This window comes from Scyliorhinus torazame, chromosome 6 (genome assembly GCF_047496885.1).
Source record: "Scyliorhinus torazame isolate Kashiwa2021f chromosome 6, sScyTor2.1, whole genome shotgun sequence".
In the NCBI taxonomy this organism is placed as follows: domain Eukaryota; kingdom Metazoa; phylum Chordata; class Chondrichthyes; order Carcharhiniformes; family Scyliorhinidae; genus Scyliorhinus; species Scyliorhinus torazame.
Window position 1 is genome coordinate 223,624,742 of NC_092712.1, and position 26,478 is coordinate 223,651,219.

At 46.9% G+C, this 26,478-nt stretch overlaps 1 protein-coding gene across 2 annotated transcripts in view; it reads right to left on the bottom strand.

Annotated features, from left to right (window-relative positions):
- The window catches only part of LOC140425314 (antizyme inhibitor 2-like), a 64,563-nt gene that overhangs the window by 25,672 nt on the left and 12,413 nt on the right, over positions 1 to 26,478 (bottom strand). For both annotated transcript variants that reach the window (XM_072509469.1, XM_072509468.1), the window contains exons 2-6: positions 19,224 to 19,336; positions 17,560 to 17,733; positions 16,419 to 16,591; positions 9,860 to 9,994; positions 8,250 to 8,331 (exon numbers count right to left, since the gene is read on the bottom strand). In XM_072509469.1, coding sequence (XP_072365570.1) covers positions 8,250 to 8,331; positions 9,860 to 9,994; positions 16,419 to 16,591; positions 17,560 to 17,733; positions 19,224 to 19,322 — 663 coding nt within the window. In that variant the 5' untranslated portion in view covers positions 19,323 to 19,336. The remainder of the gene's footprint in view (positions 1 to 8,249; positions 8,332 to 9,859; positions 9,995 to 16,418; positions 16,592 to 17,559; positions 17,734 to 19,223; positions 19,337 to 26,478) is intronic.

A 26,478-nucleotide genomic window follows, 5' to 3' on the forward strand; every position in this document is an offset into this window, starting at 1 on the left:
ACCCCCCCCCCCACCCCCCCAACCACCATCACCACTAACTGTCGCCCTCTCTGAAGCACTGTATTCTGAATCCTCACCACCTTACTCGCCCATACAGACGGCAAAATCAACTAAATCTACCCCCATAAAAACCACCTCCGGCCAAAAGACTGGCAAGCACTGGAATAAAAATTAAAACCACGGCAAGATATTCATCTTTACCACCTGCACCCGACCTGCCAATGATAGGGGGAGGCTGTCCCACCTCAACAAATCTGCCTTAACCCTACCCACCAGGCTCATAAAACTCAATTTATGGAGCTGAGCCCAGTCCAGAGGCATCCTCCGATACCTGAAGTGAGTAGTCGCCACATGAAACAGCAATCCCCCCAGGCTAGGTCCCGCCCCTGCAGAGGAAATCAAAAAACACTTCTGTAAATTCAATTTATATCCCGAAAAAGCCCCAAATTGCCTGAGCAATACCCCCCCACCATGGGATCCGGATTAGAAATATACAACAAAGACTTCTGGTGATGGCCATGAGCTGAGCGGTCGCACAAAAGGTGGATCTCGCATGAGCAACTTTTAACTCCAGCAAATGGCACCAAAAATATTTACACTCCCAGCCTAACCCCCGTTAACCGCACTAACAAGAAAAAATAAGAAAACGACAACCACTCAGTCGAAAAGCCAGCAAACGCAAGAGGAAGGGAACCTCAGACTCGGAGCTGGTAGCCACACAAGATGGCATGGAACCAGGAAGGGCCTACACCACAGAGCTCCCAGCACAGACCCGGGTGATGATGGACCAGCTTACAGGCTTCATCACCTCAGAGGTCAAAAGACACAGGGAGGAGCTGAGAAAGAGATCTCCTGGCAGCCGACGAGACAGCACAGTGGCACAGTTGTTAGTACTGCTGCCTCACAATGCCAGGGACCCGGGTTCGATTCCGACCTTGGGTGACTGTGTGTGTGTGTGGAGACATTCTCCTCGTTGGTTTGCTCCGGGTGGTCTGGTTTTCTCTCACAGTCCAAAGATGTGCAGGTTAGGCGGATTGGCCATGCAAAACTATCCCTTAGTGTCCAAAGGTTAGATGGGGTTACAAGGTGACAGGGATAGGGCTGGGGAGTGGCCTTGGTTGGAGTGCTCTTTCAGAGGGCCGGTGCAAACTCAATGGGCCGAATCTCCTCCTTCTGCACTGTAGGGCATGATTCTATGACTGCTGTGGAAGTTGTGACAGCCCCCATGACGGAAGCAATGGCCAAGATGGAGCAGAGGCTGGAGACCCAGGAGGCAACAGCAAGAGACCTGGAAGGCCACCAAGGACCAAGGGGACCGGATCGCAGCACTCAAAGCCGAGGTGGCAAGCCCAGAAGGAGCTGAGACCCAGAAGGGGCTAAGAGTAAAAATCAAGATAACCAAGAGAACAGGTCGCGTTGACAGACCCTAATAATCATAGGGCTGGGAAGGAGGGGAACAACCTCATGCAGTATATAGTGATGATGCTCGGGAAACTGTTTGGGGAGGAGGGCTTCGCCAAGCCCCCGGAGGTAGACACGCTCACAGGTCACTTTGGCAGCAGCCCAAAATAAAGTCCAGAATAAAGAGTTGATCCTGAGGTGGGCGAAGGGCGCGCGAGGGTACAAGTGGGAGGGACGTTTGTACCAAGACATTGGGACAGACCTGGGCAAGCGCCCGGCTGAATTCAGCAATGCCAAACCCACGCTGTACCAACACAAGGTAGTTTGGCATGCTCTACCCTGCCAAGCTATGGGTTACTCACCAGGGGAAGGAATACTATTGCGACGCCCCAGAGGAAGCCAACAAGTTTGTTCAAAAGAATGATCCGGGAAAACAGGGATAGAATGCAATTCCTGCAAAAGTCGAGAGGGGCATGGCCGATCACAGGAAAAGGTGCGGAGAAAGCTGGTGCGGGGGGGGGGGGGGGGGAGGGGGGGCAAAGGGGGACGGTGGTTAAATAGGGCAATCCGATCAATATGGGAGCCACTCCACTATCGAATAAGCTGGGGTATGGGAGTACAATGAAGGAGGAGGCCACGACGCGCTCCCCAGAGAGAGGGACTGCCTCGTAGAATGGGAAGGGACAGACAGAAATTCAGGGAAAAAAACAAAAGGCAAAAAAGAGGAGAGGCAGGTTGCACAGAAGGGGGTAAAGCCAAGGGGGAGTGAGGGACTAGGAGGGGGGAGGCTAGGAGGGGAGCACAAGGACAGGGGGTACAGAGGGAGAAACAGGGGGGGGGGGGAAAGAACTGGTTGCAACCGATAACACGTGGAGATAGTGAAAAAGAGGAAGCAGTTGGCGGCCATTTCAAATGGCCCGTAAGCAAGGGCAGGCCTGATCGGACAGGGCCAGGCCCGCAAGGCGAGTATGGTTGACCCCACAGGAGGGCGGGGAGGGGGCCGCCTCCCCCATCCAGATAATAACATGGAATGTGAGGGGTCTCAATGGGTTGGGGAAGAGATCCAGAGTCCTCGCCCATCTCAAGAGTCTAAAGGTGGATGTAGCCTTCCTACAGAAGACACACAGAAGAGAGAGAGACCGATAGTGGGTAAGGAAGGGCTGGGTGGGACAAATGTTTCTCTAATATTTCAACACTAGGATAAGGGGGGTGGCCATACTAATCAACAGGACAGTTTCATTTACGGCATTGGACGCAGTGATAGACCCAGGGGCCCCGCTATCCTTGGTAAATATAAAAGCCCAGAATTGGGCTGACGCAGAGTTCATCAAGAAAACAATGGCTGGCCTTAGACACCAACTGACTGATCATGGGGGGGGGTGGGGTGCAACTTTAGCTGTGTACAGGACCTAACATTGGACGGATCCAACCCCAGGATATGTAACGTGTCATAGGAACAAAGGAATATAGGACATCGGAATTCGGAGCAGATGTAGACAATTCAGCCCTTCGAGCCTACTCTGCCATGGAATCAGATCATGGTTGATCTCTTCCTGGTCTCAAATCCAGCTCAACACCTGGTGCCCATATCCCTTTAACCCATTTTTAAAATCAGAAATATATCTATCTCCTTCTTGAAAGCATTTAATGATTTAGATTCCACCGCACCATGGGGCAGCGAGTTCCACAAATTCACACCCTCTGCAAGAAGTAGTTCCTCCTCATTTCAGTTCTAAATCTCCTGATTCTCAACCTATATCGGTGGCCTCTTGTTCCAGATCGCCCCACAAAGAGGAACATTTGGTCTACGTTTACTTTATCAACCCCTTTCAGTTTTGTATATAACTCGATCAGATCCCTTCTCATCCTTCCACACTCCAGCGAGTATAAGCCCAAACTGTTTAATCTCTGCTCCTACGTCAACCCCTTCATCCCTGGAATCAAGGTATGGCACGAGAATTGAGCACCTTTATGGAGCAGATGGGGGTTTGACCCATGGAGGTTTCACCAGCCGAGAGAAAAAGACTTCCCCTTCTTCTCCCACATGCGTAAGGCCTACTCATGGATAGACTTCTGTGGTTGGGAAGAGGGTTGCTTCCAGGTGTAACAACGGCAGAATACTCCGCAATTGTAATCTCCGACCACCCGCCACACTACATAGATGTGTGGTTGGAGAAGGGCTGGGCCTAACGCCCCCATGTAAGCTGGATGCAGCTCCCCACACCGATAAGGAATTCTGTACTAAAGTATCCCATGCCATCGACAATTATGTAACCTGCAACCAGAAAGGGGAGGTCTCACTCTCCTCGATCTGGGAGGCACTGAATGCGGTGATCAAGGGTGAAACCATAGCCTAAAGGGCCCATAGGGACAGGAAAGAAAGGGCAGCCAAGCAGCGGCTGATTGACTCCATAGTGGAGGCGGATCAACAGTACTCCACGGCCCCATCTGTGAAACTGCTGGTGGAGGAAAAAGCCGCAGATGGAATTTGATTTGCTCTCCACACGGAAGGCAGTCCACCAACTCCACCAGGCATGGGGGGCCTTTTACAAACATGGAGACAAGGCCAGTCGCATCTCACCATTTGAGAAAACAGATGGACACAAAGGGGATAGCTCAAGTTAGGAACAGGAAAAGGTAGGATGACAGCAGACCCAAACAAGGCGTTTACAAACTTCTACCAAGTTCGTACACCTCCTAACCCCTGGAGGGGGACTCAGAGATGGAACAGTTCCTTGGCAGACTGGAAATACCGGTGGTGGGGGAGGGCAGGAAACACTGCTGGAGCTGGGCGAAATCGTGGAGTGTGTCAACTTCATGCAGGGAAAGCTCCAGGTCCGGATGGGCTCCCATTAAAGACTTTTACATAAAATTCTCGCCAGCACTGGCCCCGCACTTGCGGGAGATGTTCAACGACTCAATGTCGAAGGGGGCCCTATCGCTCACGCTGGCCCAGGCCTCGATCTCATTGAGCCCCAATAAAGGACAAAAAAAGACCCAACAGAGTGTGGATCAAACCGACCCATTTCTCCCTTAAATACCGATGCGAATGTACTCGCGAAAGCGCTGACGAGGCGAATGGAGAGTTGCCTGCCAAAAGTGATCCCGGTAGATCAGCCCGGGTTTTTAAGGGTAGACAAAGAACAACGAACATCAGTCACCTGCTGGATGTAATAATGAGCCCATCCAGGGAGAGGAAACCAGAGGTGACCGTCTCCCTGGATGCTGAGAAAGCCTTTGATCGGGTAGAATGGAGGTCGAGTAGAATGGAGGCATCTCATTGAGATGCTAGAATGGTTTGGGTCCGGAGCAAGGTTCACCACATGGGTGAAGCTCCCATACAGCGCCCCCATGGTGAGCGTGCAGACAAACGCCAGCTCCGAGTACTTTAAGCTACATCGGGGAACGAGGCAGGGGTGCCATCTATCCCCGTTCCATTTGCCCTGGCAATCGAGCTGCTGGCATTCCCCCTTAGATCGCAAATTGGTGGACTGGCATTCGGAGAGGGGGCAGAGAGCAGAGTCTTGCTCTTTGTGGATGACCTGCTACTCTATGTGACAAACCCCCTGTTGCTCTGTTCCTCTGGTTATGAATATGGCAATCAATATGGTCGCCTTCCTTAATCCTAATTATGTTTATGCCTTAGAGTCGCCAGGTATCTTTCGATACTGCCACAAGGTTCAAACCCGGATACTGCTCAAAGAGCCAATACACCAGTTAGTTAGTTCAAAGTCAATACTATTTATTTACACACACAGTAAGATCTACACATGCACAAAGTACTACAAACTAAACTCTCTCTAACGCTAACTCCTATACTTAGCTTCGGGTGCCCACTCAGTCAGAGGAACAATGGCCGTTGTTCGGATCTGAGGCTGTTGGGGTTCGAAGGTATAAAGGAGATCAGCTAAGGTCGTTCATCTGGTAGCGAGCGCTGACCTTGGACTTACTTGCTTCTGGTGCAGCTGGTGGAAGGATCTCTCCGCTTTGAGAGCCAAATCCAAGAGAGCGATTCTTTCTCGGGGGTTTCTTCTTATACCCGGAAGGGCTTCGCGCCCTTTTAGGCCTTAAACATGGCCCCAATTAATTGGGCCACTTCTTGATCACTGGTATTTATCTTGACCAATAAAGGGGTGGACACCCTGATGGCTGGGCGTGTCTTTGGTGGCTGTTGGCCTAGTTTTGTTTGTGCTTTCGGTTTGGGGAACTGGCGCCGGGATGTCTGGAGCAGTATCGGTTGCTTGAGTGTCTTTCCTTTGTTCCCGGAGATGGGCCATCAATATGTTAATTGACCTATAGTCTCAGCTCCGTCTGGGAGCTGTCTTTCCAATATGCATACAGGCTCTGTGCCTGCTTGCTTTCCTAACATTGTCCACAGTCCCCTACAGTCTTTGCGAGCGTCCATTTTGTATTCTGGAAGTGGCCATCCCAGATGGCTACAACCCTAGCCAGCATGGGAAAGTTAATCAGGCACCTTGGGGAATTCGGCGCCTTCTCAAGTTACAAACTCAACCTGGGAAAGAGGATAATCTTCCTGGCAAGCCCCCGAGAGAGGAATGGAGCTGCAGGAACCGCTGTTTAAAGTAACCCAGACCAGGTTCAGATACCTGCCGATCCACAAATGGAACATCTCCAGCCTGGTGGAGGAGGTGAAGAGGGAGCTGCAAAGATGGGATTCACTTCATCTTTTGCTGGCCGGAAAGGTACAGACGGTCAAAATGAACGTGTTGCCTCGGTTCCTCCTTGTGTTGAGATCACTCCCAATCTTCATCCCCAAATCCTTTACACCAGAGTCGATAACTTAATCATGGCCTTCGTCTTGGGGGGGGGGGGGGGGGGGTGGAAGACTTCCCATGGTACGCAAGTCTATTTTACAGCGAGGGTGGCACGTGGGAGGCCTGGCCCTACTGAACTTCCTATTTGACCACTGGCCAGCAAAGCACCACTCCCAGCGCACACGCGCACACACTCTCCAGGAGCCCAGACGTGGGAGCCACGCTAAGGACATACAACCAATTTAGGTGCCACTTTGAACTTTGCGAGATGTCCATAGAGGCCCTTATCTGCAACAATCACAGGTTCACACCGGTGAGGATAGATGCCACATTTGGGACGTAGAGAGAGGACGGAGGGACACTGAGAGTAGGGGACATGTACGTGGATGACAGACTGGCGACCCTTGGGAAACTCACAGAGAAGCTCCAACTCCCGAAGGGGAACAAACTCAGGTACCTGCAGCTGCACGACTTTTTCCGCAAAGAGACAAAAACGTTCCCCTAGAGACCTGGTTGTCATGATATGCAGGCACACACACACATAATGATATACAGACAAACAGCTAATGGACACAGAGACCAGGACATGACCAATAAGCAGGCAGGACACTCAGGGGTGGGATCTGACTATAAAAGACACGAGGCACTCACACTCCGCCTCTTTCCACTGATGAACATCTAGAGAGTCAGTCAAGGGTGTTGTTACAATCTCACACCCCCACCACGTGGCTAAGAGCTAGTCTGGTTCAGTCAGACAGAGTAACCACACTTAAGTTAGCATAGAGTCAAACTCACAGAGAACTGTGCTATTAGTTCAATAAACCTGATTGAACTAACTTCAATGTCTGGAGTACCCTTTTTATCTATGCTGCATCCAATTGCAGCCAGTGTTATCCCAGTGTACCTAACACGACACTGGTCACACACTTCTGAACACAATGATAGGGCTGGACTGGTTAGGAGATGACAAGTGTGGCGACATTTATGGAGGACTTCTAGAAAAGGGCAGGCAGATGGAAATGGGCGAAGGAAATGGGCATGGAGAAAGGGAGAGGACTCTGGATCAAGACGCTGCACAGAGTCAACTCCACCTCCTGATGCGCCGGGCTAAGCTTGGTGCAGCTCAAGATGGTGCACAGAGCGCACCTCAACAAGATATGTATGAACAGGTTTTCCCGGAGGTGGAGGATAAGTGCGAGCGGTGCCGGGGGGGGGGGGGGGGGGGGGGGGGGGGGGGGGCTCGCCAACTGCACGCACATGTTCTGGTCCTGCCCCAGACTCGGAGCTTAGGACAGCCTTCTTCAAAGCCATGTCCAAGATGGTGGGGGTTGGTCAGAAATTGGCAGCACCACCCAGGGCCTCGGAATGGCTCTCCGATCGGGAAGGGGGAGGGGGGTGCGCGGATAGCTAAGGAAGGTGGGATGAACAGAGCAAGAGCGGGGAGGAGGGCCACCCACAGGTCATACTGCATCTGCGGTTCCTCTCTGCTGACCAAAGCTCCGGAGTGGGATCCTCCGTATACTTCTCATCAACTTCCAAGATTTCATCCACCAGCCGCTGCCTCTCCTATCTTGCCTCCCTATCCACCTGCATCTTATACGAGATGATCTCGCCCCTTACCGCCGCCTTCAGCACCTTCCAAACCACTGACGATGAGACCTTCCCATTCTTATTGCACCCCACGTATTCCTCAATCAAAAAACTTGCATCTGCAGCAGCCCCACCTTCAAACTCCACGCCGGCCTCTGTGCAAGCTTCCTCTCCAGGATATAGCCACCAAATGCAGAGCATGATCCAAAATGACAATCGCTGAGTGTTCCACGTCCCTCACCCTTGACAACAACGACCTCCCCATAATGAAGAAGTCAATCCTTGAATACACTTTACGGACTGGGTTAAAACAAAGCCCTCGTGACTGTTGTCTAAATATGCTTCCTGCTTAGCACCCATAGGAATAACAGTGGTATTGAAAGCAGCTGAAGGGGTTCACTGCAGAACATATACAGAACTAATATTCAATAAGGAAAAGAAGAATATAAGCAAAGAATTAAAATAATAAAACATGCTACTCACTCCTATGTCAATGACAAGACGTGCTTCTGCGATAGCTTGAGTAAAAGCATTTGGATCAGTGCAGCCACTTCCCACATGGAAACTGCGAAAGAAAACAGAGGTTACATTGGGCCCAAACATTGCGTATAATTAAACACATCATTCAGCTAGTTTCTGCATGAAGAAGTTAACCAGATTTATGTCAATACTGGCATTAAGTGATAAAATTCATAGCATCAATTCACTTATCTCTCATCACTTTTTCACTATCCCTCTTAACCTGAAGACATTAAGAAGTAAGTCTTCGCTGTCACTGCCAGATCCGAAACCTTAGACTGGATGACTCCTATTTTTGGCTCAGTATTCACTTTTCTCTTATGCCTGCGTGAAGTGTCATGGGATGTAAAAATTCCATATAAAAATTTGATATAGCAGAGCAACATAGGACAAGGAATAGGCCATTCACCATTTTGAGCTTGCTCCACATTCAATGAGATCATGGCTGATTAGTGTTCGTAGTCTATTTACGCACCTTATCCAGATCCATTAATAATCGGGACAAGCAAATAAATGGGCGAAACCAAGATAAAAGAACTAGTTATATACTTTGGGTAAAATCATTTCGCTCCTGTGAAGATTCATGACATGGGCACTGAAATAGGCGTCAGCTACATTTCGCCACGTTTCAAAGTTAATGATAAGTTGCATTGGAGGGGCGGGGGTGACGTGTGTTGGCCAAGGGACATGATTCTACTATTTCAGAAAGTTAAAATCCTTTTCAATAGATCCCACACTCATGAAACATCTCAATATAGCTCTAGTTGAGCCATTCTCCTATAATAATAATCTTCATTAATGTCACAAGTAGGCTTACATTAACACTGCAATGAGGTTACTGTGAAAAGTCACATTCCGGCGTCTGTTCTCGTACACAGAGGGAGAATTCAGAATGTCTAATTCACCTAACAAGCATGTCTTTCGGGACTTGAGAGAGGAAACCGGAGCACCCGGAGGAAACCCACGCAGACACAGGGAGAACGTGCAGACACAGACAGTGACCCAAGCCGGGAATTGAACCTGGAACCCTGACGTTGTGAAGAAACAGTGCTAACCACTGTGCTGCTGTGTCACCCATCTCTTTGGACTCTTCCCCCAGTATTGTTGTCGTAGATTCTTTAAGGGTACAGAGATTGTTGAACAAGGCAAGAGGGGTATTTGATGAACAGATCTTTTGTAATTAAATCTGTTCTGGCCAGACCATCTGAGTAGTTCCAGCATAATTTGTTTCCAATTAGCATCTCCAGTTTTTATGGGAGAGAGTTCCACATTTTCTACAAAGAAGCATCTCCCACATTCTCTCATGAGTTGTCAAACTGTGATTTTCAGATAATGTCTCCTGGTCACCACAGTGGAGAAATTTCTTGCAGTCTGCTTTTCAATTCCATTCTAAATTACAATTCCTTGTCTTCTACCACTGAATCACACTCGTGATCTGGTCAATAATTTGCCTTTGATTCCATGAGCTAAAAGTTTTTTTTTTTAAACTTCAATTTAATCATCAACAATTTCAATACAATGATATGTAGGTATATACAACCTGGCAGGACAGAGTTCAGCAAGTGTTTTCCTACCTAACTCCAATGATGTCCATATTCAAAGCCCTTGCACTCTCCATCAAGACTTTGCATTCATTCATAGGAGCTCCAAACTTTCCGCTCAGGGGAAAAGAAGACTTCGAATCATCTACAGCAATACGTAAAACCATTCTAGGTAGAAAGAAGGAACAAACTTTGTCTTTACATATCACCTTTCTTGTCCTCCAGTTACCCTGAAGCATATCATATGAATTATTTCTGAAGTTACTGTTGTAATTATTGGATGTGGCATCCATTCATCCACATATGTGGATGATATACGTGCAGCAAATCAAATCTGTTGGGGATGGGGTAGCTTCATATGGTACACTTTTGCTGAAGACTCAATACCAATTCCTGAGAGGCAGCTTCTGCCACAAGTGATGGGGTATCGTTGTGTGTTGTTATTTTCAATGTTGGAGTTTGTTACCAAGCTGCTGTAGCCACTGATCATTGTGGAGCACACCAGCCCACTGTGATAATGTTGCCATTTCCCGCTGTCATCAGCTAATGTCTACCAGATGTGAATAACAATATTTTGAGCCTTTGCATCATGCTTGCAAGCATCCATGAAGTGGAGCTTGACATACTCCTGGTCTTCTGGCTCCAGTTATCTTGCCGTACAGCAAATCTTTGGGTCAGTCTTCCACCCTGTGAACGTGCCTGAGCCAGCAAAGTCTAATAATTGATAATAATGTTTATTATTGGCACAAGTAGGCTTACATTAACACTGCAATGAAGTCACTGTGAAAAGCCTCTAGTCGCCACATTCCGGCGCCTGTTCGGGTACACGGAGAGAGAATTCAGAATGCCCAATTCACCTACCAGCATGTCTTTCAGGACTTGTGGGAGGAAACCAGAGCACCTGGAGGAAACCCATGCAAATGGGGAGAACATGCAGACTCTGCACAGACAGTGACCCAAGCGGGAATCGAACCCGGGACCCTGGCGCTGTGAAGCAACAGTGCTAACCACGGTGCTACTGTGCTGCCCTGGTGATCCCATCATAGGTAGCACTTAGCTTTCTATAGTCACAGGCAGCTTGGATTTCTTTTTTTTATTCGTCATGGGATGTGGACATCACTGGCTGGGCCAGAATTATTGTCCATCTCTGAGTCAACCACATTGGTTTGGATCTGGAGTTGCATGTAGGTCAGACCAGGTAAGGACAACCGATTTCCTTCCCTCCAGGTCATTAGTGAACCAGGTGTTTTTTACAACAATCAACAATGGTTTAATTGTCACCTTTTAATTCCAGATTTTTTTTTATTGTATTCAAATTTCACCATCTACCATGGCAGGATTCGAACCTTTTAATTCCAGATTTTTTTTATTGTATTCAAATTTCACCATCTACCATGGCAGGATTCAAACCTGGGTCCCCATGACTCTGGGTCTCTGGATTACTAGTCCAGTGATAATACCACTACACCACTGCCTCTCCTTGACATAGGCTGATTCAGTGATCATTAACGCAGTATCTTGCCGTTTTATTTATGAATGTCTTAGCTACTTTCGAGTCATGCAGTTTTCTAGCTTTTGGGTTTGTTTTGATCATCAGGTAGGCTTGGATTCCAGCTTCAATGACAGATATCATCTCTGCTAAGTAAGTCTCAAATACGTCTTTGTTGCAGGTTCCACCTTTACCAAATGTTGCTGCTGCTGTGTCATAAATGATTGAACTCGGTGGTGATGTGATGAACAGTCGCATGAAATTGGCTCTCCCTTGGGAACTTCGACCAGGCCCTTTGAACCTAAAACAAAAAACAAAAAACAAATCCCACCCGTGCCTTAAACTAACAACCACTGAGGAAATGCCCTCAAACCAGCCAAAAAGCTGGATAAACGCTAAAACCAGCAAGAGTCAGGAGAGGAAGATCCAGACCGCAGACACGCAGAGCGAAGCAGAGCAGGATATGGCGGACCAAGAGGAATCACCACACAAATGCCAGCCCCCCTACTGTCAGGGCAGTAGATGGAGCTCCTTGCACAGGAGCTCCAAAAACACAGCGACTCCATCACGCTGGCCCCCTTCAAACAGGCACTGGAACAGAGCCTGGAGACTCAGGAGGCGACATTGCGGGAACTGGAGAAGGTTCCCACAGACCAGAGCGATCTGTCTAGCAGTACTTAATAATCTAAATAGTCACTAACTATACTATGATCGAACCTCGTGTTAACTCTGTCTAATCTAATCTTCTTCTAATGCTGTTATCATGCTTTCTCCTTACACTAATACTACTAATACCCAGAATTCCCTCAAGGTTTGATTTATATACAGAGAAGTGGTGGTGCCCTCTGGTGTTTGAATTACACAGAGATGTAATAATCAACCCTTCACGAACCTGACTATGTACATATCATTACATCCCCCTTATTTAACATTTCTTTTCTGGTTACAAAGAAAAAAAATGTATAATATTGGTACAATACATGATATGTAAATGAATTTAACATGTAGTGAAAAATCAATAATGAAAACTGCCCCTGAACACCAACGCCATGTTGAGTCGGGGCCAGCGAGCTGAAGAAGTCCCCCGCGCATGCGCAGGTTGGTGCAGCCCAACTGCGCATGCATGAGTTGGTGCGGCGCCCATTTGGCGCCGGGAAAGGAGGCTGGAGTGGCGTGAACCGCTCCAGCGCCATGCTAGCCCCCTGTGGGGGCCAGAATCGGTCATCCCCATGCCCGTTTCATGCCATCGTGAAACACAACGGCGTCCACGATGGCGCGAACACTTGGGCTCCATTTTGGAGAATCGCCCCCTTAATGTTCTCGGTGTGTCTTCACGAACTTTGGAAGATGTCATTCTATCATTCCAAGACCTGTTCATAACCAGCAACCAGTAAGGGAAGGGTGGGCAGGGGGAAGGGAAGGCATGGCAGAAACGGAAAATGGAGGAAGAGTAGAGGGGGGGGGGGGTGATGGAGGGAGGGAGGAAGAAATGGGACACCAACCCGGATACAGTGCAGGCCAGACAGAGGTGTCATGGGGGACATAGGGCAAGGGGACACATGGGAGCCACCACAAAAATGGCAGCAAAGTGCGCCCAGGGAGCACCAAACACGCCCCCCGGTCTGTTTCAATACCAGGAGGCAACATGGATAAAGTAAATGTGCCACAGGTTGTGGCAACCGATCACTGGGAGCCCAAAGTGAGGGCCCCCACATCTGTACACACTTTACCTTTGTATACATACCTATTTATATTCGTAATTTCTTTCCTTCCTGTCTCATATACTCACTCTGTAAATATTTCGTTATTACTGTGTGATGTTCCTTCCAATATTATAAACGCATAACCAAGAAAAATACTTTTTAAAAAAAAATAATAATGTTTGAACTCGGAGACTTCCAAGCTTCATCAATATCAACATGGACATTTTCTGATGAGCTTTTAGTGAGTAGCAATTATTCACACGCCAATGCAAAGTGTTGGTATTTGGCATCATTTCAGATACTAGGGATGTTGATACTAGCAAGGCATCATGCTTGGAGTTGTGAAGCTTTAAGGATTGCACCTTCTCTCTGCTTCTGACAAAAGAATGAGTATGAGTGTGGAGAACGTTAGGCCAGTCACATCTTCTGGTGATGATCAGGTAAAGTTGATGCCAATGGCCATATTTTGGATGACACCATGATACCTTGTGGTGATGTTTGCCCTGACGAGAAGTGCTGGTGGTTCAGAGTTCATTCAGGGCAAAGAGCTCATGAAACGACTGTACATTGTCATTGATCTTGATAACCCCATAATGACTGAGACGTATTGTCTACGAATCTTTGTCCAATCCATCACATGCGTAGAAATCACCTCTGATGAATAACATCCGCATTTGTAATGTGACTTAGAACATCATGTAACGAGTCATAGAGTTGGTCCTTGCCTGAGACACTGGCATTCAAGGTTGATTCAAAACTGCAGATGATGTTGGCAATGTCTATTCACATGTTGGGCGTAGAGAGATGAGACATTCAAAAGTTGCTACTGATGGTTCAGTTGACTGCATCAATCTGTTGCTGACTGCAAAGTCTAGGCTATGCTCACAGTGGTCTTCTACACTCTTCCCAAGGCAATAGAAGGTTTAATTAGCCTCACATATGAAGCATCTGTCAGCAAATCTGGTTTCTTGTGCAGCAGCAATGTTAGCATCAAACTTACATAACTCACTATCAACCAGGGCCATCTTGCATACACTTGCTGTGGGGTGTGGGTCATTGCCTGTGGCAGGGTACATATTCCAGATGTTCCAACTTCCAAGATGGAAAATTTCTACTTTCTTCCTTTGTTTGCTATATACCTGGGCATGGTTTTAGGAGGCATATAGCATCTGAACCCCCCCCCCCCCCCCACTTAACTTTATTGGTGAATATGCAGAGGGAAGACAAAGCTCCTACACTTAGTTGCTGGAAGGCACTTGCTTGGGTCATATGTATATTGACCGGGATGTAAAGAGTTAATAAGTTAATGATAATGCTTCTTCCCACTAGAGGGAACCACAGAACAGTCATATATATATCATGTGACTTCTGAGATTCTGGATTAGAAGATGGTGAGGCATGAGAGAGAGAGCACTATGTATTTGAGAGCTCTGTAGTCTGAGATAGCATTGTTTAATATAGTAACCTTGGACTTTAGGAATGCATACAAATCTTATTTAGTAGTGATAATAAATTAGTTTGTTCGTTAACAAAGCTTGGTGTTCTTTGTTCGACACTACGCATCAAAGCCATCCAGGTAAAGCAAAGCAGAGAACAACTCAGCTTGAAGATAACACCAACTGCCTATTGGGTTACTATCTTAGCCTTTCATTCTCAATGTTGTTTTTAATGTTAAAGGCACCGTCTGGCAAGATCAGGATGCCCCAGATCACTGAAATGAGTAAAAGGGAATACAATATTAATAGAAAGCTGTCCCTCAGGGATTGGGATCCCTGCCCCTTAGTGATGCTCAGCTTAGCTTTTAGCTTTGTGGTATGTGGGCAAGTAGAGGAGCAAATTGGGATAAATGAATAAATGGTAAATATTAGAGAAAATTATTAGAGTCTCATTCAGAACATAAGACAATTTGTCCTGCGCTTCTTCAAGCGCCACCAAATCAAATCTTTTACACTCACCTAAGCAGGAAGCTGACACAAAAGACAAGACCTCCAACAATGCATGCCTCCCCTCAGCACTGCAATGATGAGGCAGCACGGTAGCACACGTGGCTGCACTGGTGCTTCACAGCGCCAGGGTCTCAGGTTCAATTCCCCACTGGGTCACACTCTGTGCGGAGTCTGTACGTTCTCCTCGTGTCTGCGTGGGTTTCCTCCGGGTGCTCCTGTTTCCTTCCACAGTCCAAAGATGCGCAGGTTAGGTGGATTGATCATGCTAATTTGCCCTTAGTGTCCAAAAAAAAAAGGTTAGTAGGGGTTATTGGGATAGGGTGGAAGTGTGGGCTTAAGTGGGTTGGTGCAGACTCGATGGGCCGAATGGCCTCCTTCTGCACTGTATGTTCTATGTATATATGAGGCAGCTGGATATTGCGATCAAGTCACTGTGGTCACTCTGACTTTGGGGCAGTTAACCAACGGAGCTCACTGGTTGCTTGTTCCCGTGGTGAAAGGGTGGCCATGATTTGGATTTGGTGAGAGACAAACACGGAACAGGTTTTCTGATGCAGGCCGCTGGTTATTGGCCTCAGGGAGGTCAGATGTTGCGATCCCAGCAGAAGCAATAATTAGGGGCTCGGAAGGTGTGGCGTTTGCGATATCAAGGTGAATCAAGGCACGCAGTCGCTCTCAGTACTTTTGTGGAATCAGAAAGACCATTCCGACCGTTACCAGCTTCTCGACATTGGATTTAGAACATTTTGACACTAATTCCTGATCAGAATACATTGGGCAGAGCAATGCCATTGCCAGCCTTCCCATATGTCCCTCCATTTGTTTCAAGTCACTCAGCGACAAAATCCAGTTCTCCCAGCCAGGCACTGACTGAACAACTCCTGTTCCAGTGGTAATTTTAAGGATACAGAATACTTCCAAATGTTGCACACCCACTGTAGTGATCTCTAAATATGTTAATACATGATTAGTTAATGTGCAGTCAGTACAGACAGATGATCACTAGATGGCAACACTAACAGGAACTATACAAGGAGTTTCCCGCTCTTTCGTAGGTTAGTGCGTGTGTGTAGTGCAGCTAGAGTAACGGCGTGACCAGATCAGAGTGTAGTGTATTATCATAATTGTTAGTTTGATCTAATCTTAGTTAATATCTTGCTAGTCAAAGTATTAAAGTAAAGAACTCACAAGTATATTATTTTGTTACTCAATAAATAATTTGTCATCAACTGGAAGACTTTGACCGTTTATCATCAAGTTCAATACAACTCGGCAAAAAAAAGCGTAATATTTATATTACACCCACTTCCTTGATGCCACCACAGTTGGTCTGAGTCTTTTGGTTGACTATTGTTGAGTAATGCACTAAATAGAGAATTAAAACTACAAGCAAAAAACTGAACGTGTTAAGATAGGGCTGTTTCTGGCACTTAAATTTCATGCAGTCTACTCACTTGGCAGTAGGGTGATTCATTGCAACTTTGGGTAGTTCATCTTCATTATCGTAGGTCATTGTCCGAACCCCACGACTGGCAGCATATTTGATATGAGAGCTCTCCTTGCAGGGATTTGCATAAATGATTCTCTCTGCAGCGACACCAATGTCTCGAATCAATGCAATCTCGTTCTGGTTGAGGGAAATAAAATGGTTTTAGAATTCAGCATTTTACCATCCAATCCTCACCCACAATCCATACAGGTTTGTTTGTTTTTATCCTGATACAAACTCTCACTGTATTATTAATTTGTGAACTATAACATGCATTTATATTTCACCCTATCCATGCGTAAAGTGTTTCATGGACAAAGCATTATTTTAGAAGTATAGCCACAACTATCTTGCAGGTAAACACTTTACAAAAAATTTTATAACTGCTAGTAGGGTGGCACGGTGGTGCAGTGGTTAGCACTGCTGCCTCACGGCGCCGAGGACCCAGGTTTGATCCTGGCCCCAGGTCACTGCCTGTGTGGAATTTGCACATTCTCCCTGTGTCTGCGTGGGTCTCGCCCCACAACCCAAAGCTGCATAGGTTAGGTGGATTGGCCACGCTAAATTAATTGGAAAAAAAATAATTGGTTACTCTAAATTATTTTTAAAAATAATCACTAGTGTCCTCTTGAGGGAGGTGCACTCATTTTTCTGGGTCTGCCTGATTGTCCATCCATCCTGCTTTCCAGTCAGGCATCTACTGAGCCAGAGCTGTTGGTCCCCATTGGATGAGGAAGCTCTGGCTGGTATCTGGGCTGCTTCCTACATGGTGAGCTGCAACAAAGTTCAATGCAGCAGCCATTTGCTAGATTAGAGTTGCAAGGGATACAAAGTATCCAAGGTATTCCCACTGCTCCCCCTTAATATTTGAATGAATTGAAATGCCCCGCGTTATCTTCAGAAGGGTCAGCATTCCACGTCACTGGTGGGGGAATCCTGACTGTCCAGTGTAACAGCTGGATATTACGGTCAAGTCATTGTGGTCACCCTGACTTTGGGGCAGCCAACTAATGGAGCTCACTGCCTGCTTAAGCAGCGTAATCAGCCCCTTGGGTTTTTGAGGTCTATGTCTGGAGCTTTCTGAGAGGTTTTTCACCAAACCCTACCTTACTCGCACAGTCAAAGCCCATTCCCATTTGAGCAAGAATCTGAACCACTGGTTTGCTGCTGTTACATTTCACAGCGTAGAAAGGTTCCACTCGAGGCAGTGCTCTCTGCCATCGCAGATGCTGATCTACAAGAGCACCCAAGTCAGCAACATGGAAGGCATCTGTGATACCCTGTAAGAAAGGACACAGCAATCACATAGAAATTCTACTTATAATGATTCTGTATCATTGTTTCATATACTTGTTCTTAGAAGAAATGCTGACACCAAATATTTGTAGTAAAATGTTAAGCAACATCTTTAAAATGGACTTAAATGTAGGGGATTTGATCAAGAAGTTTGCGGGAGACACGAAAATCGGAAGGGTGGCAAATAGTGAGGAGACTAGCCGTAGACTACAAGAGGATATCAATGGACTGGTCAGCTGAGCAGAGCAGTGGCAAATGGAATTCAGCCCGGAAAAGTGTGAGGTGATGCACTTGGGGAGGGCTAACAAGGCAAAGGATTACACTATGAATGTTAGGACCCTGGATAGTACCAAAGATCAGAAGATCATTGGAGCGCATATCCATAGATCCCTGAAGGTGGCAGAGCAGATAGATAGGGTGGTTAGGAAGACATATGGGATACTTACCTTTATTAGTCGAGGCATAGAACACAAGAGCAGGGTGAGCAGTGATGAACTGCCTGTGAATAGTTTTGTACATAGTCAGTAATGCGACCTCCAACCAGCGGGTAGCATCAAACATCAGTCACGTGACATGAGACACTCGCCAGTGGGTAGTAAGGCATACAACAGGGACAGTTGCACATAGGGTACTTCCAGGAGAGTTCACTGAACTCACATAGTAACTCTGTCTGTATAGTATACTGGTTGTTATCTTTCCAAGTTTTCATCAATAAATCATTGTCCGAGTTAAGCAACCAGACGTTCCATGTGCATCATTGTAACGGCAAGGTTACTGAACACAACTATGCTGGAACTGTACAAAACACTGGTCAGACCACAACTTGAGTATTGCATGCAGTTCTGGTGACCACATGTTAGGAAGGATGTGATTCAATAGGAGAGGGTGCAGAGGAGATTTACCAGGATGCTCCTTGGGCTGAAGGTCTGAGCCATGAGGAAACATTGGATAGGCTGGGGCTGTTTCCCTTGACATTGAGAGGGGACCTGAGAGGGGTGTTTTTAAGATTATGAGGTGCATAGATAGGGTGGATAAGGCGGCTCTTTTTCCATTAGTAGAGGGGTCAATAACCAGGGGGCATAGATAAGAGGTAGAAGGCTAAGAGGGGAGTTGAGGAGAAACTTTTTCACACAGAGTGTGGTCGGAGTCTGGAACCCACTATCTGAAAGGGTGGTCAGAAAATCTCATACATTTAAGAAGTATTGAGATATTCACTTGCGCTGCCATAACCTCCAGGGCTGAGCACTAAAAAGTGGAATTAGTGCAGCCAGGTCTTTGTTGACCGGTGTCGACACGATGGGTGAAATGGCCTCCTCATGTGCTGGAAACATCTATGAATCTTGGTTGAGCATTTATTCCCATATTTCTACTTCATTCTGAAAATATTCATTTTAAGCAAAATATTGGTGGCCATCTTAATTTACTCCTTAAAGTTAAAACTCTACTGATAATATACCACATTGTTGACACTCACCTTCAGCTGATGTTCAATTATATTTTTGTCTATTGCATCCCTTACAGTTAAACCATCCTCCAATGCATTAAAGCCAGAATCAAAAATGCAGCTTGCCATTTTCCTTGGAACTGCTGAAATGCAACAAATAAAACAATAAATATTTCAAAATGGTGTAATGTTATTCCTGGGAACTCTTAGGTAGGTTCAGAACAGGGTAAGTGTGTTGAAATTTGTGTTATCGAGGTTGCTTAAGATATGAACTGCTCAGTCCAAGATCGCAAATAACTGTAGACCGTGGTGCACTCAGCCCAACACATCACACAAGCTTGCCATCTTCCCATTGATTCTATATACACCTCCCACTGCTTCACGAAGGCAGACAGCATTGTCAGAGACACCTCCCACCCAGGCTTTGCCCTCTTCCAGACCCTTCCATCAGGCAGAAAATACAGAAGTCTGAAGACCCGCACATCCAAACATAGGAACAGCTTCTGTTTCTTCCCCACAGCTGCTAGACTCCTCAACGACTCTCCCTCAAACTGATCTATTCCCTGTAAGAACACTATTCACAATGCCCTAATGCTGCTCTTGCTCATGTATTTGCTTTGTTTGGCCCTTGTTCTGCACTGTAACCAATCACTATTTGTCGATGTACCATTGTCAAAGTACTCTGTCGATTATTCTTTTTGTCCACTATGTACGTACTTGTGTACGTTCCCTCGGCATCAGAAGAATACTTTTCACCGTACTTCGGTACATGTGACAATCAATCAATCTATCAATCAATCAATCAACCACCTTTGATAGGGATTTGAAGAACACTTGGATTTAAAGTATTATTTGTTAATTATGATTTGCATCTCTGTTTATTTACTATTGATGGATTATCATGAGGAAAATAGGATCAGTATCAGGATGATTTGGTGTGAGAATATCAGTTTCGGAATAAGTTGAATATAGAAACAATGATGGAAATATATATGCAACTTCGAAAATAGAACGGGCAATAAGGCCACAAATCCAATTTTCCTAGGAATCATTCACTGGCACAGGAAGAAAGAATTACAGTATAAATATACACAATAAGCTGATGGAAGAGTCAGAAAATAGAACAAATGAGTAGGTGAGAAATGGAACTAGAATGTCAGCAATCATTGTCTGCACTACATATAGTTCATGATTCATACATATTCCAAGAGCTCACCTGGAGACCAGTTGTCCGATGGTTTTATTTTATAAAAGGAACCATGAGCCCTGCACGGTGCTCCCAGTGGCCATCCTGTGGAACCCAGGAATTGTTTCTATGCATACCGACAAATATAATTGCCGTGCGAGTCATTGGTCAGTGAGAGCTGCAATATGTACCTTCTTGATGATCATGAACATAGCAACATGCATATTCACAAAACTAGAAAAGGTACATTTGCTAATACCCGAAGAAAAGGGTCTTTATAAACAAATGATAAGTTGGCCATGGGTGTTGGTGGAATGATCAATAAAAGAGGTGGGCAGTAGCACACACTGACCCTTGTTCAGTAACGGAGTATGGGTGGCACGGTAGCACAGTGGTTGGCACTGTTGCTTCACAGCGCCAGGGTCCCAGGTTCGATTCCCGGCTTGGGTCACTGTCTGTGGGGAGTATGTACGTTCTCCCCGTGTCGGAGTGGGTTTCCTCCGGGTGCTCCGGTTTCCTCCCACAAGTCCCAAAAGACGTGCTGTTAAGTGAATTGGACATTTTGAATTCTACCTCAGTTTACCCGAACAGGTGCCTTAGTGTGGTGACTAGGGGCTTTTCACAATAACGTTGCAGTGTTAATGTAAGCCTTCTTTCGGGATTTGTGGGAGGAAACTAACCACTGTGCTACCGTGCCGTACCGTTTGTGGTCTGTCACTGCCACAAAATACATGCTTTAGACGTACTGATGAAATTTGTTTACACCAAATAGGACCGCCAAGCCTTCCTTCGCAATCTGCAAGTAGTGCTGCTCTGCATTAAAAATAATCTTGGACACGTAGGCAAATAGGCCTTTTTATGTCGTCTTTCCAACGATGTGAGAGTACTGCCTGACTCCATAAGGAGTGGTGTCGCATGTCATTATGAGCTCCTTCTTGGGATCGTAATGAACCAATATATTAGATGATAGTAGCTGCCGTTTAACTCTTTCAAAGGCCTCTTTTTATGGCACCATCCAAGACCATTTCTGGTATTTCTTCAATCGCGGATGTAATGGCGACAGCAAAGAGGCCAATTTCGTGATGAACTTTCCATAATAATTGATTCCAGTCACAAAGATTTAAATTCTGTGGCATTTCATGGGATAGGTGCATCACTAATGGCTTTGACTGTGTCTACCATGGGGTAAGGCCTTTTTTATCTACCCAGTGGGTTAGATAGGTTACTTCACTTGCCTGGAAAACACACTTTTCTCTCTTAAGATGTACTCCTGCTTTGGAATTTGCCGTAAGACCTCACTTCGGTTTGCTAGATGCTCCTGCTCTGTAATCCCTGTAACCAGAATGTCATCCAGGTACGCAGTCACCTTGGGTACCCTTGGAGTATATTCTCCATTATTCACTGAAATATGGTGCGTGCCGATGAGGCCATGAAGGGTGGACGAGTTTACTCGTACAGGTCCTTATGGGTGTTGATCGTGATATATATAGGGGAGGTTTAGTCTATTTTACGCTGGAGGTAGGCGTGTCTCATGTTTAGTTTTGTGAAAGTCTGGCCACCTGCTAATTTGGCGTCTAAGTCCTTTATATGTGGCATGGGGTATCTGACCAATTTTGAGATCCAGTTGACTGTGGGTTTATAATCCCCACAGAAGAGGACTGATTTATCAGGTTTGACGATGGGAACGAGAGGTGCAGCCCACTCCCCAAATTATACAGGATTTTTATCCCCAAACTCTCCAGACACCCAAGCTCAGTCTTTACTTTCTCTGTAAGAAGTCTTGCAACACCAGGTTAAAGTCCAACAGGTTCGTTTCGAATCACTAGCTTTTGGAGCTCTGGCCCTTCCTCAGGTGAATGAAGAGGTAGGTTCCAGAGACATATTTCTTTCAGCATGAAGAGTATGAAGAGCCATTGGGTTGAGTGGGGACATGGACTGGTATTGGGGTTCGAACTTACATTTCAAAAGCATCCCTCATCCAGACTATGACTCATAGTGCCTCTGTGACCATGAACCACACTCCTGTAAAAGCTAGCTCGGGGTGGCACAGTCGTTTGATCCCGCCCTCAGATCACTGCCTGTGTGGAGTCGGCACATTCTCCCCGTGACTGCGTGGGTCTCACTCCCACAACCCACAGATGTGCAGGTTAGGTGGATTGACCACGCTAAACTGCCCCTTAATGGTAAAAAAAAATTTGAGTACTGTAAATTTTTAAAAAATTAAAAAGCTAGCTCAATTCGATGAAAATTGTGGAGGACGAGGGAATGCCAATATCCACCATGGATCCAGCCAGGTTAGAACACCGACCCAGTCTCTAACCTGTTGAAAATCAGAAACAAAAGGGGGACATCAGGTGACGGAGATGTGCTGAGCAGTTGCACATCAGGTGACTCTCCACCAGAATATAGTAAAATAGGCACTTTTGGCCAAATGTAGACCGAAAATTCAGATTTATTCTACTTCTTAACAGAAAAGGCAGAGAAGAAGAGCAATATGCCAGCAAGCAGCAGCTCAAGAGGCCGCAGGGAAGCCAGAAGCGGTGGAAAAGGTCAGGAGCGGCGAGTCAGCGGACCCACAAAACGAGGGGCCCCGCCACACCTGGAGAGGGATGGAAGACATTCCTCACCAAGGAATTGACCGCAATGAAGGAAGAGATCAAAGTGGGGATCCGTGGGCGGTCAAGGTGGCGGTGACGGAGGTGTTGGTCGCCATGCACTCGATGGAAGGACGAAGAAGCTGGAGGCTCAGGGAAAGACAATCCAGAAGCTTGAAAAGGAATCAACCGACCAGAGCGATAGGGTCACTGCCCTGGAAGCTCAGATAAGAAGATTGGTGGTGACCATGGGAGCCTGAAGGGGAAGGTCGAGGACCAGGAGAATCGGTCTCCGCGGCAGAATATTCGAATAGTGGGCCTACTAGAGGGGCTCGAAGGCAGAGACCCGGCTGACCACGTGGCCCAGGTGCTGGACAACTTGGTTGGAAGGGACAGCTTCCCCAAACCACCGGAGATCGATACGGCCCACAGGTTACTCCGACCGAAGCCCAAGGGCGGGGAACAACCAAGGGCGATAATCAGCAAGTTACACAGGTACCAGGATCGGGAGAAGATCCTGCATTGGGCTCGGCAGACCAAAGCGAGCAGTTGGGAAGGACACAGAATTTGGTTGTATCAAGACATTGGGGCAGACCTAGCAAAGCGCAGGGCTGAGTTTAACCACGCAAAGTCGGCCCTATATACAATTCAGGATGTTATTCCCAGCCAGGCTCTGGGTGACATTTCAGAATATAGAACACTATTTCACCACCCCTGCAGAGTCAGGGAATCGTTCCTGCATGAGTTTGCAGAGGCAAATGGCCTAGACGAAACGCAAACAAAGCAGCAATTAGGAAGATGCAGGAAGAGAAAAGAAAAAAAAAAAGTTACGGACATGAACATGCGTGGGACGGTACTGCCTCACTTTGGGCAGGAGCATTACTCACAGGAAGGAAGGGGTGAGGCAGCAGAGTGCAGGAAAGGTTGAAGGGGAGACAGAGAGGACGGCAATTGATCAGGCATAAGGAAGGGGAAAGATCAGCCCTAGGAGGGGGGCCACCACACGAGCGGGGAAAGCTAGCGCCAGGAGGTATGAAAGAGAGGGGGGCTGCAGTGTATCTCCCAGCGGGGAGGGGATGGGGGGGGGGGGGGGGGGAGGAAGAAAAGGTACAGAGGGGGGAAGTGGGATCATGGGCAGAGACCATGGAGGAGCAAAATGATACGGAAGGGAAGGGCACGAGACTGGCTTCAGCAGGTCAGGTTCTGGTTGATGGAACAAGATGGCACCATAAGCAGCCATTTTGGAGGGTCCCTAAACAAAGGGAAACCCAGGAGTGCTGGGACCTATCCACGTAGTGTACACACAGTTGACGGCCATGTTGATTAGTTCCTGGACAAATGGAGACCCTGGAGCGCAGGGGCCCGGCCTCATGGTTGATGCACTATCAATTATGATGAGACGAGAGTAGAGTGTAATTGAGGCTTTATTACAGAGAGATGTGGAGCCTCCCGCAGCTGCTGCCGAAATGGCTGCAGCTCGGAGAGCCCACACATTTATACTACGTCTACTGGGTGGAGCCAGCAGGCAGGGATCTACCCCCGTACCTGTAGTACAGGGGCCTTACCGTAATACCCTTGTATGCAGTGCAGTATATACAATATAATACAACAGTGGTGACTACCGCAATGGTGAGAGCGGCGACCGCGGCCATGTTGGACGGCCTCTAGCAAAGGAAAATCCCCGACTGCAGGGACGCATCCAACAGGTAAGAATGGTTGATCCTACAGGAAGTGGGGGGACACAAACCCTCCCCACCACCAGGATAGTCACCTGGAACGTTAGGGGACTTAAAGGCCCAGTGAAAATATCCAGAGTCTTTTACTACTGAAAAGTTTGAAAGTTGACATAGCCTTCCTCCAAGAGACGCATCTGAGGAACATTAGAACATAAGAACTAGGAACAGGAGTAGGCCATCTGGCCCCTCGAGCCTGCTCCGCCATTCAATGAGATCATGGCTGATCTTTTGTTGACTCAGCTCCACTTTCCAGCCCGAACACCATAACCCTGAATCCCTTTATTCTTCAAAAAACTATTGATCTTTATCTTAAAAACATTTAATGAAGGAGCCTCAACTGCTTCACTGGGCAAGGAATTCCATAGATTCACAACCCTTTGGGTGAAGAAGTTCCTCCTAAACTCAGTCCTAAATCTACTTCCCCTTATTTTGAGGCTATGCCCCCTAGTTCTGCTTTCACCCGCCAGTGGAAACAACCTGCCCGCATCTATCTTATCTATTCCCTTCATAATTTTATATGTTTCTATAAGATCCCCCCCCATCCTTCTAATTTCCAACGAGTACAGTCCCAGTCTACTCAGCCTCTCCTCGTAATCCAACCCCTTCAGGTCTGGGATTAACCGAGGGAATCGCCTCTGCACACCCTCCAGCGCCAGTACGTCCTTTCTCAGGTAAGGAGACCTAAACTGAACACAATACTCCAGGTGTGGCCTCGCTAACACCTTATACAATTGCAGCATAAGACCATAAGACATAGGAGCGGAAGTATGGCCATTCGGCCCATCGAGTCCACTCCACCATTCAATCATGGCTGATTTCAACTCCATTTACCCGCTCTCTCTCCATAGGCCTTAATTCCTCAAGAAATCAAGAATTTATCAACTTCTGCCTTAAAGACACTCAACGTCCCGGCCTCCACCGCCCTCTGTGGCAATGAATTCCACAGACCCACCACTCTCTGGCTGAGGAAATTTCTCCTCATCTCTGTTCTAAAATGACTCCCTTTTATTCTAAGGATGTGCCCCCGGGTCCTAGTCTCCCCTGCTAATGGAAACAACTTCCCTACATCCACCCTATCTAAGCCATTCATTATCTTGTAAGTTTCTATTAGATCTCCCCTCAACCTTCTAAACTCCAATGAATATAATCCCAGGATCCTCAGACGTTCATCGTATGTTAGGCCTACCATTCCTGGGATCATCCGTGTGAATCTCCGCTGGACCCGCTCCAGTGCCAGTATGTCCTTCCTGAGGTGTGGGGCCCAAAATTGCTCACAGTATTCTAAATGGGGCCTAACTAATGCTTTATAAAGCTTCAGAAGTACATCCCTGCTTTTATATTCCAAGCCTCTTGAGATGAATGACAACATTGCATTTGCTTTCTTAATTACGGACTCAACCTGCAAGTTTACCTTTAGAGAATCCTGGACTAGGACTCCCAAGTCCCTTTGCACTTCAGCATTATGAATTTTGTCACCGTTTAGAAAATAGTCCATGCCTCTATTCTTTTTTCCAAAGTGCAAGACCTCCCACTTGCCCACGTTGAATTTCATCAGCCATTTCTTGGACCACTCTCCTAAACTGTCTAAATCTTTCTGCAGCCTCCCCACCTCCTCCATACTACCTGCTCCTCCACCTATCTTTGTATCATCGGCAAACTTAGCCAGAATGCCCCCAGTCCCATCATCTAGATCGTTAATATATAAAGAGAACAGCTGTGGCCCCAACACTGAACCCTGCGGGACACCACTCGTCACCGGTTGCCATTCT